Here is a 20,473-nt window from a genome sequence, read left to right as displayed (position 1 = left end):
TGTATACTAGTAGATGGAGCTAGGCCAATAGCTCAACTCATTAAATGCAATCACTGTAATAGAGGTTATTTTATCAATTATCTTTCTTCTAATCTAATTTATATGCGGCAGTAAATTTTATATAACTTTAATAAAACTGAGTAATTGCCAAGTAGAAAACTACCTGTTGAAGCTAAGATGAGAATACATATCCCCAATATTAAGGGTTAAAAATAAATTCAGGGCAGTGTAAGTACACCAAAACCAGGTATTACAAACTCAGGAAATTGAGCAGTAAGGGTAAACTTAAAAAAAATTGAAATATAGTGATCCGTGGGAATGTGAGAACCAAAGACTGACTATGTGGAGTTGGTCAGGCTCTTAGGTTGTCCAGTTGGTATCCACTCAATCCTGGACCCACCCTGCCTACTGAGAGAAATGTGACATGGTATCTTTTAACAAAATTGTTTAAACACTTAGAGCTTATCTATGAATATTAAAATAAACAATAAAGCATCACAACTATCAAATTGGAGCAAACAAATTGGATTAATTTTGGATTGAATTTTAATAAAATGAATACCTAAAGTAATCAATCCTTATACCAATTTTAAGGTAGCTGTTTGGTCATATTCTTTGTGTGATTTCTAATCAAAGTCAATCTTAATATATAATTTGAATGTGTAAATTGCTTAATACTAAAACCAAATTATCTAATATCTGGGCCACAACCTCAGAGCCAGCTATAAAGCTTCCTCAGAATTCCATTATGTAGTGGTACTAACTGTTTCTTCCCACTCTCCTCCAGCCCCCAGGAAAAAAAAAGTATAAATTAAGAGCAGAAATTTGACAATATTTGTTTGCCAGAAGTTACAGATGACTACTTTGTCTCTCAAGACTTTTAAACACAAAACATGCTCTAAAATAACTTAGAGATAATATTTAGGGCAGTTTAAATGGGTATATTTCTTACAGGTGCCTTCCCCATGTGAACTTTGAGGATGCTCATACTAAACGTGTGCACACAGCCACACTTCCACATCCTAAAAATAAATAGGTTGAAACATCAACAAGTTAAACAAACAAAATCAAAATAAGGGGAAAAAAAAAAAGGTACTTACGATAACAAGGGTTTACAAGCTCTTCAGTTTTTGCAGTATTTTGGACTCTGAGTAGAAGCTTGAACTGCAGTCAAGGAATCAGACTGTGGTATTCTGCTAGTACAGTGCTTCAGAGACTGGAGGTATGTTGATGTCATGCCTTCTCCCCAAAATGATGAGTCTTTGAAGATTCTGGAATATCCGTCGTTCATCAGATAGCTTGCTGACCTGAAGGGTGAGGCCTCTGTGCCTTCGCTTCAATTCTTATGTCTTGAAAACTTTGCTTATTCTGCAAATCTGGTTTGAATTAGATGATCTTTTAGCAAGCATCAACTTGGAAAAGTTCCACTTGAATCAGCAATTTTTAAAATATTCAGTGTCTTAGTTATTACAATGACTGAGCCTGTGACTGACACAAAAAATTAAAAAAAAATCCAGATACATTAAACCACTTTTGAGAAATCTGGCAAGGTCTTTGCCAGGTGAAGAGGTCTTTGACGTAATCACTTTATAAAGTTTCAAAATAAAAATAGTTGACTAAAAAAACAAACCCTAGCAATGACAAATCACTCAACAATCATCCATCAGTAAAATTAAAAATAAGTTCAAACTTACATTCAGTTTCTTCACCTCCAGTGTCTTTATAGAACTAGCCAAATTATTGCCAACTTTTTATTTTGGAACTCTTATGGTCAAAGAACTTATCTTCTGGAATCTTCATCTTAATGAAGAAAAGTTGTTTTATAGCCTATGAAGATGAGATCTGCTTAAAATATAAATTTAAGTTTTATGTAAGGTCTATATTGCCATGTAAGTGGACTTGGAGAATTAGATTTTTATTGGTAAATGTCACCAAAGGTATTTCACCATTCTCACACAGCTGACAAAAATATTTTTCCATTGATCAAAATTTACAGATATGCAAAGTAAGATGCTGCTTTAGAACTTAGTGAAGGAAAATCACATTGTATATTTTGACATGTGTAATTTGTGTTTTAATGGTTACAAAGCTTTAATTTCTTGAATCTCAATGTCAGTTGTTAAATTGTCTGACCACCATAATTTCCCAGAACTGTGAAAATTTAAATAGATAAAAATTGAAAAATGCTTAAATCCCATAATTTTGAGCAACTGTGAAAATAATAATGTTTAAAACTAAACATCAGTATTCATTAAAATTATATTTTAAAAAATATAATTCTGCCAAACCTATATATAAGCTATTAATTTCACAGGAATATGCGGTTAAGGCACTCATACAGCCTTAACTTTGCCCCATTAGTAGTAATATGCTAGGGTCCCCAAACTAACTGATCCCCCTTGAGACCACCACCCCAGTTTGGTAGGCAGAGAATGGGGGGGCATAGGCATCTCTGCGAGCCGCACTTTAACTATAAAAGAGGTGCATGCGGCTCACAAGCCACAGTTTGGCAACCCCTGTAATATGCAATAACTACGTGACTACAGTTTCATGGCATTTAGTGATTGTGGTTCTCGATTAAATAAAACTGTTTTTTAGGGTCGGTTTTCATTTGTTCCTTCATGTCAGCACTCCAGGGCAGTTATGGTTCTTTTGGGGCCTTAACTGTACACTTCCATGCGTTTTAAAAAATAAATAAATCCAAACACTAAGTTTAACCTAAACTCTGAACTTCCTGGGTTTGTAATACTTACCTTTAGGCATAATTTTGTAATTCTCTTTTCATCCCTCTTTTTAAATCACTGATAGCTTATATTTAATTTAGCTTTTTTTGCCTGGTATAACAGGATGGAAGATACCTTTGTAGTACTGTTTCCACATGACCTCCCCTCCATGACAGTTGTAACTGTCTCCATTGAAACAAGAACTCCTACCATCCTGCTGTATGAACAGCACTTTTATGGACCCATGGAGAAATTCGCTTCAAAAGAATACACAAGTACTCATACATCCAGTTTATAGCAAATGTGATTTCTTATAATCATACCTGGAAAACTCATGGAGAAAGACTCTTCAATAGAGCAATAGTGTCTGCCTATCTCTATGTAGCCATGTTACGTTATTAGTAGCTCTTCATGCTTCTGTTTTTAAAAAAAACACTTTGTATTTTTGTCTTAATTTATTTCTTTATTAAAACTAAACTCAGGGTGTACACTGCATGAGTGTTTCCCTTTAACCACCAACATGTATAAGTTTTTCAAAGATTTTTGTAGCCACCATAGTCTTTTTAATAGTGCCAGTATTTCTTTGGAAAAAATACCACTCCCTCATCTTAAACCATCAAATCTGGGTACATGTGCATACATTTTAAAAAGACAAAATTAGATGACTGACATCAAACTCAGTCTACTATAAGAGGATACATAATCCATCCCATTAAGCAAAACACTGTGTGGACAGATTTTTTTATACTGTCTGGAAAGCCTACAAATTGGGCTCTGTTAGAAGAAAAGGGAAAGCAAATTTGAGCCAATGGCCTGTCTCTAGCTTAAATCTTAGAACTATAAACAAAGTCACAAACTGATTTTAAGGTTCACTGGGGTAGTTTCTTGACTAGCTAGAACACAGACCAATTTAGGATTTTAAATAGCAATAGTTATATCTTTTTTTAATTGCACCCTGAATTGAATGGAGAGCTATTGCAGGCTTTGGATCCTTTGAGAAGGGGTTGGACTAGATGACTTCCTGAGGTCCCTTCCAACTCGAATATTCTATGATTCTATGTTCCACACAACACACAGCTGCTATTTTTTGGGGGGCAGTGCTTTGTGCTTCATATTGCAGTAATCCAATTTGGGGGTAAATGGCCATATGTATATATTGGCAAAGTCCAGATCAGTTGCCATTGTCAGTACCCTCACTACTTAAAATATTTTTTCCATATTTTGATTATCATTTGCCTTGATTGTTATAACTTCTCTCTTTCCACAATGCCATAGCTAAAGTAATCTTTTTCAGCAACATCAACCTAGACCTTTACTCACCACTTGCCTTATAATCTGAAGAAACTGGCTTCCTGGCTCTTTCTAGATCAAACTCTATCTCCTCATCCTTGATTCTGAGGCTTTGCGTATAATTTTGTCCCCACCTACATCACTGTTCTCACTTCCTTCTAGTTTCCCCACACCCAATTTTGTTTCTCCTCTTTCTCCTAATCCTGTTGTCCTGCTGCTTCCTTTCTTCCACTTTCTCCCACTATTGGCTTTGGGCCTTCTGTCATGCTTTTCTCTCCCTACATGTGAACTAGTTTGACAGCTTTCTTCCTTTAAACCTGTTTCTCTCTGGACACCTTCCTAGATTCTTCTCACTGTTAATTTTCCTCAACCTCACTTATCAAAAGTATAGTTTAGTGTCTCTCTCTTTGGTTTGTCTTGTCCATCATAGGCCTTGTCTACACGCAAAAGCTAAGTTGACAAAACACTGCAGTTGCTGATGTCCATGCTACCCTCCTTAGGTCGATAGAGTGCATCCTCACCAGGAGCACTTCTACTGACCTAAGAGAGGCAGTGTCAGCTGTGAGATTGGGTTTTCAGCTCCCTGCTAGGAGCCCTACAAGCTGGCTCCCAGGGTGGCTGTTCTCCCCATTCCCACCAGGAGCCAGCCCCGGGCTTCTCGCATCCCCATTCCCCATCAGGAGCCAGGGAAAGCCACCATGGGCTTCCCTCCTCTCTATTCTCAGGGGAAAGCAGCCTGGGGCTTCTTGCCCCTTCTTCTCCACCCAGGCAGCCTTTTCAATTTCATGGCTCAGCTGTGAAATTGACAAGGCTGCCCAGCTGGGAGGCAGGCAGAGAAGCTACTGCAGCTTCCCCAATCCAGGCTTGCAGCAGCCCAGACTTCTCCCCCCACTCCCAGCCAGGAGTGGAACCAGCCACTTAGGGTTTGGGCTTTCTTGTCAATTTCACTACTCCAGTGGAGTGGTGGAATTGACAAGAATAACAGCCCCATCACCAATGTAAGATGACGCAGTGTCTACATTGACACTGTGTCACCCTAGCTATGCTGACAAAAGCCCTACACCTCTTGTCGAGATGGTTTTATTTTGTCGAAAAACAGGGCAGTTTTATCTGTAGGGGGATGAGTGCAGTGTATACACTAGCACTGTTCTGTCCACAAAAATTAGCTTTTGTCATCAAAACTCTGGTGTGGACCAGGCCTTTTATTGCAAGCTGTTTGAGGCTGGGAAAGTATCTTAGGCTGGGAAAGTCCCTAGTAATGTCCCTATGGATGCTCCACTGTAGGCGCATCTACACACCCATGTGGCTGATTAGAGATCTTTGATAGCAGTTCGTCCTTGTCCTCGCATGCACTGGTTCCTGCCTGCCAAGAGCTACTCATCCTGTGTGGGCATTCCCTCCTCAGTTCTTTCTCAACTACCCCTGCCTAGAGCTCAGAGCTGTTAGTTCACGGATCATTAACTCCCTTTAGTTTTGTTAATTTTAGCTTCCCTTGAAGCTTTTTTCCTTTGTTACCTTGTTTGTTTTTTTGTTGACCCATGCTAAATAAAAAAAAAAAAAGAGGAGAAAGGGTTTGCCTTCTGCCAACCCTGGGTGAGGGACCCCCTGGACAAGCGTATGCATGGCTCTCCAAAAAGTGCCTTAGTAGCAAGGAATCTATCCCAGTGATTGATGGGCACTCGCAGTGTGCTCTCTGCCTGGGAGAAAAGTACAAATCCACAAAGGGTGTGGTTGGTGTCCGCACTAAAACCCAGTTCCAGGAAATACAGAGTTAAGGCTGAAACTCCTGCTCATGGAGTCGACCCTGGTGAGAACTCTCACTGCAATCTTCTACTTTGAAGACAGGTGATCCCAAAAAGATGAGCCACTCAATTAAGGCTGCTAAGAAAATGTCTAAGTCCCGGCTGTGAGCCCTGATTTAAGCTGGAAACAATCTCTGGCTTCATCAGTACTAATGGTGCCTAAGCCGCCTAATGCTGGTACTCAGGACACGTGCAGTACTGAGCTAGTCAATGTGCCCAAAGACTTGGTGGGCACGGGCAAAGAAGTACTGGTACCATAGGAGCATGAAAGCCAGAGATGATCTAGCCCAGGGACGGCTACCTCGGCACGGATGTCACACTGAGGCTGGTGCGTATGGCACTAACGGGCTAGGTCCGCATCTACAACTCCATCGGTGCAAGCCTCTCGGTACCGACGTTCACTACCAGTACTGACTTCATCTGCCCTGCCGGATTTCCGGTGCATGACAGATCTCTCGGTGTCCGACATGCTGGACTTGCCCATGCTCAGTATGGCACCATCTTCCAGGCTTTGGGCCTGCTGATTAAATGAGCAAAAGTCAAATCTGATCCTGGTTCAGAGAATAGAATTCATCGGGGCAGTGCTTGACTTGATCCAAGCCAGTGCCTTTCTGCTGGAGGCTCGTCTCTGGACTATGTTGGATCTGATATCCAAGGTCAAGGCTTACCCAATAATGACAGCTCGGGTCTGCATCAACTATTGGGACCCATGGCGGCATGTACTTACATAGTACGGTATGCAAGGCTGTGCCTCAGGTGGCCTTTCCAGAGGTGGCTGGCATCAGTCTACTCCTCAAGCAGATACAGCATAGACTCAGTGCTCACAGTCCTGCCTCCGTTCCTTGTTTCACTGACCTGGTGGAAAGACCCAGGATCATTAATGAAGGGGTAACCTTTGCTGCCCCTCAACCACTGGTAGCCTTAGTCGCGGACGCATCAGACCTAGGGAGGAGAGCCCACCTTGACAACTTCAGGACCCAGGGCCTCTGGTCCCAAGAGGAACTCTCCCTACATATAACTGTCAGGGAGCTCAAGGTAATACACTTAGCCTGCAAGGGGTTCCTTTCCTGGATATTGGGCTTGGTGATGCAGGTCTAACAGACACCACCACATCCATGTTTTACATCAGCAGGCAGCGAAGGGTTCAATCTTTGGCCCTCTGCCAGGTGGTCTTAGGACCATACAACTTCTGCGTGGAACGTGCCCTTCACCTTGAAGTGGCGCATCTCTCAGGAGCCTGCAACATGCTGGCGAATCACCTCAGCAGAGCCATCTCCTCTCACCACAAGAGGTCTCTGTACCCGGAGGTCATCAGTGTTATCTTCCAGAGGTGGGGGCCTCCCCAGGTGAACCTGTTTGCCACCAGATAGAACAGGAAATGCCATCAGTTCTGTTTGCTGTGTGGGTATATTAAGGACTCCCTTTCTGATGCCTTCCTGATCTTGTAGGCAGATCATCTATTGTATGCCTTCCCTCCGATTCCCTGGGTTCACAGAGTTCTCTTAAAGTTCAAACAGGACAAGACAAAAGTCATCCTAATAGCACCGGCATGGCCACACCAGCATCATTTCGGCACTCTCCTGGACCTCTTGGTGGCAGCACCACTCACTCCCACTCCACCCAGACCTAATCTCACATGACCATGGTAGATTGCTTCACCTGAATCTTGCCTCCCTGCACCTGGCTGTTTGCTTGCTGTGTGGCTGAACCTCAAAGAGCAGGCCTGCTTGTAACATGTTCAACAGGTCTTGCTAGACAGTAGAAAGTCTTCCACCAGGGCTACCTACCTGGCTAAGCGGAAACGCTTCACAGTTTGGACCTCTGCATGGAATCTCTCCCCATCCTGATCTTCTCTGCAGTCCATATTGAACTACCTGCTCAACCTCAAGCATTAAGTCTGGTGCGCTCATCTATTAAAGTTCACTTGGCAGCCATCTCAGCCTCTCCTCTGTAAACTGGGACCATCTGCCCTGTGTTGTGCGACCACTGAGATGTGCATGCAGATGGCCCCCAACAGAGAGGCATGCTTCGCATCAATTTGCTCGAGTTCAGAGCAGTCGAGCGTATGTGCTCACTTCCTCCCGCTGATTAAAGATGCACACAAGGGTCATGACAGACAACATGGTCTGCATATATTGCATAGACCAACAGAGAGGTACCAGGTCTCATTCCCTGTGCAGAGACACACTAAAACTATGGAACTGGTGCATCTCCCATAATATCCTAATATCAGCAACCTGCCTACTGGGAATATACAACATGATGGTGAGACACACCTACAGTAGAGCACCTATAGGGGGACCTATCAGGGAAGTGCGATCCCAATAAGAGAGCCACCTCTATCTCCTGGGAGCAGAAGGGGGACCCCTTCAGCTTATGGTGCTATCAATGCCAGAGGTGTTCCAGGCCATGAGGAACTTGATGGCCCTGCCTTTACCACCTTCTCCTCGGCCACCAGTGCCGTTGAAGGAGAAGGCTCCAGTCTCCAGGGGGAAGCCCGCAATGAGTTCCCTGCAATGGCTGCACCGCTCCCATAAACAGAGGCGCCCGTCCCCAAAGACCAGGTCACTGCACAGGGAGTCAATGTCACGGCACCGATCCCCGAGTAGGTGCTCCCAATCCCCATCTCTGGGGCATTCCTTGGTGGTGGAATATCACCACCAGAAACGGTCGCCGACTTCCTTGTGGCACCAGTTGCAGTCTCCGGCACCGAGGGCCTCACGCTCTGGACGATGTCACTGATCCCGCTCATGCTCACGCAGCCGTTCTCCGGAGGGGAGTCAGCACCGTTCCCGTTCCCCGGCACTGAAGAGTTCTCCCATACCAGCACGGCACAGAACCTAGTTGCCGGAAAGGGATCCATCGCCTAAAGGCAAAGGATGCAGCAAGTCAGTCCCCAGGCGCTGATCTTTGACATGGCACCAGTCCCACTCATCCTCGGAGCATGCAGCAGCCCAGCATTGGTCGGGCAAGCGGCACTGCCGGTTATCGTCCTTGTGCTCTCCCACACCGAGGGGGCATTCATGGGAGCGCCATGATATTAGGAGGTCGGGGAGCTGCTCCTCCACCCCGCGGCACCGCACTGCAAGTGAGGCAGCTGCTGCCCCCCCATGGTCGTCCAGCAGTGAGTTCGTTTCCTCAAGGGAGGACAGGCACCCTGCTACCCGATTGGGGCACCGCTAACCCCCAAGGACTCAGGAGCAAGCTTCCTGCTCTGCAGCTCCTGCTTGGTCCCAGGGCCAGTGGCTGGCGCAGTGGCCATATTAGGGACTGGAATGCTGTCGTCAGGTGCACCTTCAAAAGAATTGGTGCTGACTGTGGGAGCGCTTAGCTGGCCCCGGCTGGGGCGGGCTCCGCAGTCACCCGCGCCTCCTAGACCCCCCATCTCTGTCCTTTAGCCTATAGGGGGCAAAACAAGGAGGCTGATATCTCTGCTGCTGCTGTTGAGAGCGGAACTGACGCCTCGAGATCTGGAGCACATAAAGGCCCAAGGAACGCAGTGAGGTCCTCGAATCCTTCTGACTGTGTAGCTTGGTGTCAGTCTGGTCTGAGAAAAGGGCAGATCCGTCAAAAGGGAGGTACTGAATGGATTGCTGCACCTCCTGCAACAACCTGGAAGACTGCAGCCACGTGTAGTGACGCATGCAAGTAGTCAAGGCCATTGGCCCTCCCGGCTGAGTCCACCACATCAGAAGCTGCCTCTAGGGCCACCCTAGCCACCGTGCTACCCTCCTCAAGGATGGTGGCAAAGTCTGAGGGAGTCCCAAAGATTGTAGTAGTACCTGCCCACAAGTGCCTGCTGATTATCAATGCAAAATGCAGTCTTGCTGTCCAATACATTTTTCTCCCAAAAAGGTCCAGTTTTTTGTTGTCCTTGTCTTTGGGAGTTGAGCTAGGCTGGCCCTGCCTATTGCGCTCATTGGCGACCACCACCACCAGGGAACCCGGGGAGCGGTGGGTGAAGAGAGATTCAAATCCCTTAGCAGGAACATAGTACTTTTTCTCTGCCCTCTTTGATGTTCGGGCCACAGACAGTGGTGTCTGCCAAAGGACTTTCACCACCTTGAGTACCCCTTTGTGCACAGGCAGGGCAACCTGGGCCACCACTGCCAGCACATCAGAGTCTATCTGAGGTCTCCTTGAGCTCCTTTGTCTCCAAACCTAAATTCGAGGCCACCGTTTTAAGGAGCTCCTGAGAGGCCTGAAAATCGTCCAGGGATGCAGACGATGATGTTGCAACTGCCTTGTCTGGGGAAGACGACAAGGACTGAACTGGCACAGAATCTCCCTGCTGACGATGTCCCCTCCTGGGGGTCCGAGTACTCCTCCGAAGCCGACTCGTGTGCACCCTCCGGGCCCACTGGGGACAGGATCCTCCCCCTCCCGTCCATTCCTCAACTGATTTGCTCCCTTCCTGTCCAAGTGGGCCATGATTACATCGGACCGTTAAGTTCTTGGCATAATCTCAGCGGGATGTGCCCTGCAGTTTTCATTCCCCCCACCTCACAACCCTCTCTCCCCATTCCACTTGAGGGATCCCTCTCACGAGCAGTTTAGGGGCTATAGAGGAGGTCCCGCTGGACGTGAAGGGGAAAGGATTTTATTCCCAGTACTTCCTTATTCCCAAGGTGAAAGGGGGTTGTAGGCCCATTCTAGACCTGCGTCGTCTCAACAAATATCTGAGACTGAAGTTCAGTATGGTCTCACTAGCCTCCATCGTTCCCTCTCTGGATCCAGGAGACCAGTATGCCACCCTCGACCTACAGGACGCATATTTCCACATCGCAATTTTTACCGGCCACAGGCGTTTTCTCCACTTTGTCGTGGCCCACTCCCATTACCAATTTACAGCGTTACTCTTTGGCCTCTTGTCTGCCCCTAGTGTGTTTACAAAGTGGTAATGTTCACACACCTAAGATGCCAAGGCGTGCAGATTTATCTGTACCTAGACAACTGGCTGATCAAAGGCAGGTCTCAGTCTCAGGTCCAAAATACTCTGGAACTTGTATGTACCACCTGCCACTGTCTGGGTCTGTTAATAAATGAACAAAAATCAACATAGAATTAATTGGAGCCATTCTGGACTCCATGCGGACCATGGTGTTCCAGCCCCAGACTCGCTTTGAAGCCGTGTCACATTATTGTTCGTCTCCACCATCATGGCTGCCAGATGGTGTCTACAGCTGCTGGGCCATATGGGGGCTTGTACATATGTAGTAAGGCTCACACACCTAGGGCTCAGGCTGCTTCTGGTACTGGGTACTGGTGAAGGGAAAAAAATTCCAATTACCGTGCAAGGAGGCATGCACACACTTAGAATGAAATGGACATGAGCAACACATCTCAAAGAACAACAGTTACAAAGTGAGTAACCGTCTTTTTTGAAGACTGGACTTGATTCCCTAATACCGAGGGTATGTCTACACTACATTTAGATACCTGCAGCAGGCCTGTGCCAGCTGACTCAGGCTAATGGGCTGTTTGATTGCAGCGTAGACATTTGGGCTCAGCCTCTGAGTGCCCCACTTGGTATGACCCCTGCAGATGCCCCACCCTCAGCTTTCCCTTCTCTGGGTGACTCAAAAATTCTTCTCTAACACTTAGGCAAATAACACCCATGTCACAGGGTAACTTATTAACATGGAGACCTCTAATCACAAAATAAAGTTTGATACCATGACTTAAAAGGTTCTGGCTCCACTGCCTCAGGCTATTCATCAGTCTGTTTTCCTTCAGAATGGAAGGCTCTGAGGCTTACCCCCCGAGTCACTTACTAGAGTTCAAATGGTCCAAACAAATGACCAACACTATGTCTGACCACACTGAACTTATTGAAAGTACCACATCTCTCCTGGGTTCTCTCCCAGTTTTCTGCCCCTTATACAGGACAGTGGCAATAGGAGCACGCCGACAGGCCTTCTGGTTCTGGAGTCTTCCCACCCAGGCCTCACCCTGCCTCCCAAACCTCCTTATATATAATTTCCTGACCCAGATGCTACCCTGCCCCCTATTTTACATTAGTGATTGGGCACTCCTTTAAATAGTATATCCTAGTATTTTAAAATTAAATTAAGGGTGTTTTTCTACTTCTCCAGGCACAAAAGCTACACCAGATATGCTTAAGCTTATGGTTCTCCTCTTCCTCTCTAAATATGTGTGCCTGTTGTCTCTTTGGTTTCACTTTTGCTGGTATTGTTTCTTGTAAATTATTCTTTCAAGATATGGACAAGCATGTGATAGCTCCCTCAGAACAGCATGATTGGTGGTGTCATGCTAGAGCATGAGACAAGAAGTGCAGTTGGAAATCAAGAAAATAGTTAAATTCACTATTCTAAGTATTATCAAATGCTAACAGTAAGCTACAAGCACATCTTTCTCTATTCTGTTAGTCATTTTAGGTGTTACTTTCACTAAAAAGAGTAGATTTTTTTTCAAAGGTGTGGCTGCCATCTTTTGCATGTTGGCACATTTGCTCCTGAAATGAGCTAGACTTGTTGATAACTGGGTTGAGTGTTAATAGTCCAGCTAAATATTTGTTGGCTTTTTCAAATGTAAGACTATTTGGGGAAGGGGGAAATTGATTTAACAGTAATGAGGTTTCCCTATGGCCCGTCCATATCTTTTTATAGATAGGGACAGAGTACGTAACTTCACAATATGCTTTCCTGTTCTAATACATGGTAATGACCTGGCATAGGATCAAGAAAAATATCTTACCAAAACACCACAAAAGTGTTCTAGTTGTAATAGGTTTGTTTTGGTCTCTTGTACATCCATGATATGAACAGATCCATCCTAATATGGAGAGTGAAATCTAACTGCAGATGTAAATTTAGGAAGTAATACCTTGAAATGTTTTCCTAAGATGAAGCAACCTGTTGAAAAAACAGACCTAGTTATGTGCTTTCCCTCTAGACAGACTTGAGCATGGGGCAGGGATACATGGTCAAACTGTGTAACAGCTATCTTGAAATTATACAACGCATACTTAACTTTTAAAGTGCCTTTAGTAAAGCTGCTGGAAAAATCTGTTGAATGAAAGCACTAAACACTTGAATTAAAGTAGTAACAGAAATGTCTTTTTTATCTTAATGTGTAAACAGACCAATCATTCTATTAATTTAGTGGGCAATGAGAACTATAGCCCAGTTCAACTGTGCTAATTAGAAAATATTTGCATTTTAGTATACATATGCTCTAGTAATAAGGTTATGTACTGTGACAGCTTATAGAAATGGGACTGATTTATTTTGTATAACTTTAATAAATACTAATGTCAATAGGTTTTAATAGTTGGTCTAATTAAAGTCCAAAAACAGCCATGAAGTTTGTATGTATTCACTTTTTTTATAGCTTTAAAGTAAAAAAAATAAAAAGCCTCCTACATTCAACTCAAAATTTAATGTAGAGCTTTTTGTGCAGGAAGAATAAGTATACAGGACATAAAATTAATAAGATGTGGCTCTAGAATGTTGTTTCTCTTCTGCTCAACTGCACAGGGCTTGCATATTTTCTAGTGAGAGAAGTGAGGCCACTAGGTGGCATCATATACCAAATAAGTAAATGAAACCGCTCTCCCCAAAGTCTCTGACCTCTTCCTAGCCAATGTTCAGAACAAGTACTCCATCTTCATCCTCTTTGATGTGTTGAACACCTTCTACACAGTTGGCCATTAAAATCTTGTCCTACCATGGCTTTCTCCTGGTTCTCCTACCTCTATAAGCAGTCCTTCAGAGGATCCTTGTCATCCTCCCTTCAACTTTGACAGAGTTCCAGTGGACTCTCTCCTTGGTCCCCTTTTCTTCTCCCTCTGCATCTTATCTCTGAATACCCTCATCTGCAAATACAAATTCAACCACCATCTCTAGGCTAATGACTCTCAGATCTATGTCTGATTTAGACCTGTCTCTTTCTGCAGCACAGTATCTCACACAATTCTGGAGGTCTGGGCTGCTCCCTTCCATGCTGCAGTTCACGGAGTTGGATCAAAGATCTGGCACCACACGGCCTGGCAATGTACCCTTTGCTCCTCCTTGCCACCAGATTCTCTGCCTCTGTGGCAGCGGTTAGTTGGCAGTTATGCTGCTCCTTTTATTTCTGCCATACACACACACACGCTCTTTTTTTTAGGGGGCAGCAGCAAGCAGTTTCTCTATTTCAGGCTTCTTTCCTCCTTTATGGAGGAAAGCAGTCTTAAGCAGTCTGATGTTTTAATTCACCCTGAACTTCTGCTGCAGTCTCCCTGCCAGTTATTCTGCCCCTATATAGGCATGATAGAGCAGCCAAGAAAGCTTGTGTGAAATCCAAGCAGTGCTCTATTTGTGCGACAGATTTCCCAGGCTGGATGTAGCCTTCCTAGTCTTTAGAGGCTTTCCCTACTCTGCTCTTCCTGTCCATTTTTCCATGTTGGAATCACACCTGCCCTGATGGGTAGGTAGTCCCATATTCCTGTCCAATTTATGCCCCAAGATCTAATGCATTTACGGTCTACTGGCTGAGCACAACTCACCATCTGCTGAGCCTGAGAATGCTGTCTCACAAATGGAGCACCGCTTATATTTAACCTGATGCTTTCTTGACTGTTTTGTCTACTGGACATAGTTACTTTGTTACTTCTGGAATATTCATTATACATGTTTTTTCACTGCTTTGGAATAACTCATCTGTCAGCAGACAGAAGCAAGGAAGTTATAGAAAGAGCACATAGAGCCAAATCTTTGATCCACTCCCATGAGCTGTAGAGGTGAGCAGCCCAGATGTCCAGAAATTTGGGAGACAGTTCTAGCAGAAAGGAAATTATCAGTAAGAAATTTTTTCCATTCTAGCCGAACTAAAATCTTGACCTGCTTCTCTGACATCTCATTGTGGATATCTAGCCATCAGTTTAAGCTCAAACATGGCTAAAACAGGCTTAATCATCCTACATCCTTTTTCGATCCATGTGGACAACACTTCAATCCTGCCTGTTAATCAGGCCCTTAATCTAAGTATACTTTGACTCCCTCTTGATCCTCACGTCCAAGGTGTGTCGAAATATTGCAGACTTTTGCTGTATAACAATCTCTAAGATATGGCCTTTCCTATCCTTCCACATAGCTAAAACTCTTGTCCAGGCTCTCATTATCTCATGTTTTGATTACTGCTACATCCTTTTCTCTGGTCTTGACATACAGTTTTGCCCTGCTCACACCCAGTCAGCATGCTGCTAAAAGGATCATTCTTCTACCCGTTGATCTGAACTGGTACCCTTCTCTTTACATCCCTCCCCTTTCCCCTTTCTCTATCACATCAAACATAATCTTACCTTTCTTTACTATCAAGGCTATTCATGGCTTATCTTCATCATACCCATTTTCTCTCATTCAGAATCAAAATGTCAACTCCCACCTCTGTTTGGTCTGTGATGCTAGCCTCCATCACCTTCTTGTTACATTTTTCAAAAAGTACTTTTGTGTTTTCTCCTATGCTGCCCTTCATGCATGGAAAGGAGCTCCCCATAAACCTCCACAAAGTAATCTCATCATCCTTCAAACTGCTGTGATGCCTACAGAAAACTTGTGAGAACTGTTAGGTTGCTGGTGCACTGAGACTATTGCTTATAGAATAGAATCATAGAATGTTAGAGTTGGAAAGGACCTCAGGAGGTCATCTAGTCCAACCCCCTACTTAAAGCAGGACTAACCTCAGCTATATCATCCCAGCGAGGGCTTTGTCAAGCCTCAGCTTAAAAACCTTTAAAGGTGGAGATTCCACCACCTTTCTAGGTAACCCATTCCAGTGCTTCACCACCCTCCTAGTGAAAAACTTTTTCCTAATGTCCAACCTAGACCTCCACAACTGCAACTTGAGGCCGTTGCTCCTTGTTCTGTCATCTGCCACCACCGAGAACAACCTAGCCCCATCCTCCCTGGAACCCCCTTTCAGGTAGTTAAAGGCCGCTATCAAATCCCCCCTCATTCTTCTCTTTTGCAGACTAAACAAGCCCAGTTCCCTCAGCCTCTCCTCATAAGTCCTGTGCTCCAGCCCCCTAATCATTTTTGTTGCCCTCCGCTGTACTCTCTCCAACTTGTCCACATCCTTTTTGTAGTGGGGGACCCAAAACTGGACACAATATTCTAAATGCGCCTCACCAATGCCGAATAGAGGGGAATAATCACTTCACATGATCTGCTGGCAATGCCCCTCCTAATGCAGCCCAATATGCCATTAGCCTTCTTGACAACCAGGGCACACTGCTGACTCATATCCAGCTTTTTATCCACTGTTACCCCCAGGTCCTTTTCTGCAGAGCTGCTGCCTAGCTCGTCGGTCCCCAGTCTATAGCTGTGCATGGGATTCTTCCTTCCTAAGTGGAGGACTCTGCACTTTTCTTTGTTGAACCTCATTAGATTTCTTTTGGCCCAGTCCTCCAGTTTGTTTAGGTCCTTCTGTATCCTATCCCTATCTTCCAGGGTATCTACCACTCCCCCCAGCTTAGTGTCGTCCGCAAACTTGCTGAGGGTACAATCTACCCCATCCTCCAGATCATTAATGAAGATGTTGAATAAAACCAGCCCCAGGACCGACCCCTGGGGCACTCCGCTTGTAACCGGTTGCCAGCTAGACATGGAGCCATTGATCACTACTCGTTGAGCCCTATGCTCTAGCCAGTTCTCTATCCATTTTATAGTCCATTCATCCAACCCATACTTCTTTAACTTGCTGATAAGAATACTGTGAGAGACAGTATCAAAAGCTTTGCTAAAGTCAAGGTATATCACATCCACCGCCTTCCCTATATCCACAGAGCCATAGAAAGCAATCAGGTTGGTCAGGCATGACTTTCCCTTGGTGAATCCGTGTTGACTGTTCCTGATCACCTTCCTTTCTTCCAAGTGCTTTAAAATGGATTCCTTAAGGACCTGTTCCATGATTTTTCCAGGGATGGAAGTGAGGCTGATTGGTCTGTAGTTCCCTGGATCCTTCCTTTCTTCCAAGTGCTTTAAAATGGATTCCTTAAGGACCTGTTCCATGATTTTTCCAGGGATGGAAGTGAGGCTGATTGGTCTGTAGTTCCCTGGATCCTCTTTCCTCCCTTTTTTGAAGATAGGCACTATATTTGCTTCTTTCCAGTCCTCAGGGACCTCCCCCTGTTGCTGCGAGCTTTCAAAGATAATAGCCAATGGCTCTGAAATCACCTCAGCCAATTTTTTGTGCAGACAAATATCATCTTACTGTTTTCTTGCATTCTACCATCCGTCTATATTTATCTGTTTCTTGTCTTTGATTGTATACTGTCTGGGGCAAAGATCTCTTTTTGGTTTGTTTGTGCAATGCCTAGGACAATGGGGTCCTTATCCATGAGTAGGGCTTTTGGCACTGCTGCAATATAAATAATAAATGTATTCAATATAAACCTACTACTCCATATCTAAGTTTTGTTACTTTACGGTGTATAAATTAAGACTGGATATTATGCTATAATATGAATGGAATTGGAAGATGTAACACCACTTTGTTCCAGGCATATAGTGAAACATGTAGTTGGTTTTAAAAAAATAAAATTTGCTCCAGTTTACCCCAGCAACAGCAAAATATAGTTTTGTCACCACATCAAATTTTTACATTTCTGTTACAACTCATTTCCTATTCTACCTTTTAATATTAAAAAAAATTAGATCAACTGCTGTTTTAGTATAATTTAGTAGTAGAATTTTCTGTTGTATATACATTCAAAGATAATTCTGTGCTGGAAGAAGTAAATATGGTAGGGAAAGTTAACAAATATTTAACAGGGCTTTTTGTTGTTACTTTTCAATGATGAAGTTCAATTGGACACCAAAAAGGTTCAAGTGACCCAATCCAAAGGTTCAGCCAGAACACTGCTTTGGAGACATTTTGCCCAAAATACTACTCTTAATTAGGGCTCCAACTCCTGGTCAAACAACCTTAAATACTTTTTTTATTTAAATAAAATTGTCTTGAAGTATATGGGGTTGTGGGTTTTTTGGTTTGTTTTTTTCCCCCCTCTCTCTTAGGCTGGGGAAAAGTACATTTGAAGCTTTATGAAGAGATGAAGTTTAATTTGGATAGTGGGCTATGGAGGACAGATTTTTTTTCTCACACCATCACCATAGTATCTTTGGAGGGAGAAAATATTTCACTATGTTCATAATTGCCCCACTAGACATATGGGTATTGTGACTAGCTAGTTCTGACTACTGCCTTACAATGTTGTAATTTAGAACATCTGATTTGTCACATTAAGTGACTTAGAATAGTAAAGATCTTCTTGTTCTCTGCATCCCAGTACCTTTTTTCTCTTTGAGAGAAATCTTAGTAAAAAAAAACCAACCCCCAAACCCCTAAGAGTTATAGAATCTAGATGAATTTTTTTTTAAAGGGGGAAGTCGAACAGATTGCAATGATGAAACCAAAAGGCCAGAATGAACATGATGAAGGTATGCTTGAATACTTAGAAGACATAATAGGATCAGAACGGTTAAAAGATCCCATTCAAGTTCTGTGTCGCAGAGTTGAGATGTTAAATGAGCAGAGAGGAGAGAAGGTAAGTCCTCATGAGTGTTCACACTCAAAGTCAAATATAGAAAAAAAATCCTTAACTTCTGGAACTTTATTTCAGAAAAGCAATTGTGAAAGCATAAAGGTAATTTTTTCCTCATGACTATGTAAGGGTTTTTGTTCGGTGGAGAATCTTTAATTTTTATTTTAAGATTGATTTCCTAGAACAGTGTAGGGAAACTGAAATTGTTTGATTACTTGTTTATGCTACAGAGGTCACACCTATTCTGTCTTATACACCAATTTTAAAAAAATCATCTCAGCAGGAAGTTCATTGGAAATCATGATCGGTCTCTGGAGAATAAGGTAGTGTGGTCAGTCTTCCAGAGATGAGGATTTCCCAATACAAACTGGTTTGAAACCAGAGATGATGACAAATGCAGCTGCTTCTGTTCTATTGCTGGTCATAGCCAAGCTATGTGAAAGATTCATTTCTACTCAACTAGGGATTGGAGCTCCAGTAAGAAAACCCTCCAATCAACAGATTCCCAAAATAATCAGAAAGCTAAAACAAGAACACACCATGATGATATCTCATAGCCCCAGCTTGGTAGAGATAGTATTAGTACTTGGACCTGCAGACCCTTTGATCCAACCTCCATTCTGTTACTAGTCCTCCATTATATATCACAGCATTACTGTCAGGTGCTGCACCCCACTCCATGCAGTCTCTGCCTCATAGTATGGATGCTCAACGGCTAACATCTATAAACATTCACCCGTCACACAGGATGTTCCTGCATTGTATGGAAGGCTAGGAACACTTCCACTTTCGAGTCCTTCCCATTCTTGAACGATTGGCTCATCAGGAGGTCAAGTTGGTGATGATATCTCATACAACTTTTAACAGCCCCGGGAATTCACATAAATTAAGAAGAGTCTGCTTCATTACCCACAAGGTCAATAAGCTTTACAAAGGCAAGGGTGGACTCGGTTTCTGCGAGAGCATTCCTCCCCTCAAAGGTTTCATGCAATGGGCAACCTGATTCCGCACATCACCCATGGACCATGTATGAGTGCCTCTCACTGTGACTCCTTTAGCCAAATTCCACTTACACGCTGGGTTCCACTTGAGTTATTGACCACACAAGGACCACATCAACTCCAGGGTGGCTGTTCATGCCAGATTTGTCACCTCCCTAACTTGGTGGTTGAACCTGGAAAAGATCATGATAGGAGTTCCCTTCACCCCTCCCATCCCTAGGGCAGCCATTGTGATGGGATGCCTCCCTGCTGCAGTGGTGGTCTCACCTGGACAGCCACACTGCTTAGGGCACTTGGTTTCCCAAAAGAGACCAGACTACATATAAACTTACTGGAACTTGGGACAGGCTGCTGTGCATGCAAGGCCTTTCTTCCTATTATAAGCTCACTCCATATACAGATAATGTTGGACAATATCACCATGGTGGTTTATATAAACAAACAGGAAGGAATAAGATCCTATCCCTTCTGCCAAGAAGCCATCAGACTTTGGAACTGATGCATCAGAAATCACATCAGTATACAGGCATTCATATTCCCGGTATTCATATCTCCCTGGCAGACAAATTAAGCAGAAGCTTCCCAATAAACAAGTGGGAAGCTCACGACACAGAACTAAGTGAGTAATTTACATAGTGAGGTACTCCACTATTAGACCTTTTTGCATCCCAAGCCAACAGAATGCTTCCCCTGTATTACTCCAAGGGAGCCGTGGGTTGTGACTCCTAAGGTGATGCTCTGCTGATATCCTGGATAAACAGCTTCAGATGTGCCTTGTCTCCCATTCCCTGGCTTCTGCATGTCATAGGGAAGATATGCTGGGACAAAGCCAACATCATTCTCCTACCACCCTATTGTTCAGATCATTCTGGTTCACGGAACGTCTAACAATCTCTGATTGCCCACCAATCAGGATCCTCCAGTTTCTGGATCTCCTAAATCAGGACAGGGGGAAGACCAGTCTTCCCATTCTGGATTGACTCTACTTCATGGCCTGGCTATTGGCTGGGTGTCAGAAATAGAACACTCATGTTCGACCCCTGTTCAAATAATCCTTAACCAGAATAGAAAAGTGTCTACTACTACTGCTCTCTGGCCAAGTGGAGATGTTTT

The 20,473-nt window shown here is 43.8% G+C and overlaps 1 protein-coding gene across 2 annotated transcripts in view; it reads left to right on the top strand.

Annotated features, from left to right (window-relative positions):
* SMC4 (structural maintenance of chromosomes 4) overlaps positions 1–20,473 on the top strand; it is a 94,059-nt gene that overhangs the window by 14,671 nt on the left and 58,915 nt on the right. For both annotated transcript variants that reach the window (XM_067544161.1, XM_067544240.1), the window contains exon 6: positions 18,198–18,362. In XM_067544161.1, coding sequence (XP_067400262.1) covers positions 18,198–18,362 — 165 coding nt within the window. The remainder of the gene's footprint in view (positions 1–18,197; positions 18,363–20,473) is intronic.

This window comes from Emydura macquarii, unplaced genomic scaffold (genome assembly GCF_026122565.2).
Source record: "Emydura macquarii macquarii isolate MOO-44397 ecotype Brisbane River unplaced genomic scaffold, CSIRO-AGI_Emac_v2 contig_18, whole genome shotgun sequence".
In the NCBI taxonomy this organism is placed as follows: domain Eukaryota; kingdom Metazoa; phylum Chordata; order Testudines; family Chelidae; genus Emydura; species Emydura macquarii.
The sequence above is the reverse complement of the archived record's forward strand: the minus strand, read 5'-3'. Positions and strand labels throughout refer to the sequence as shown.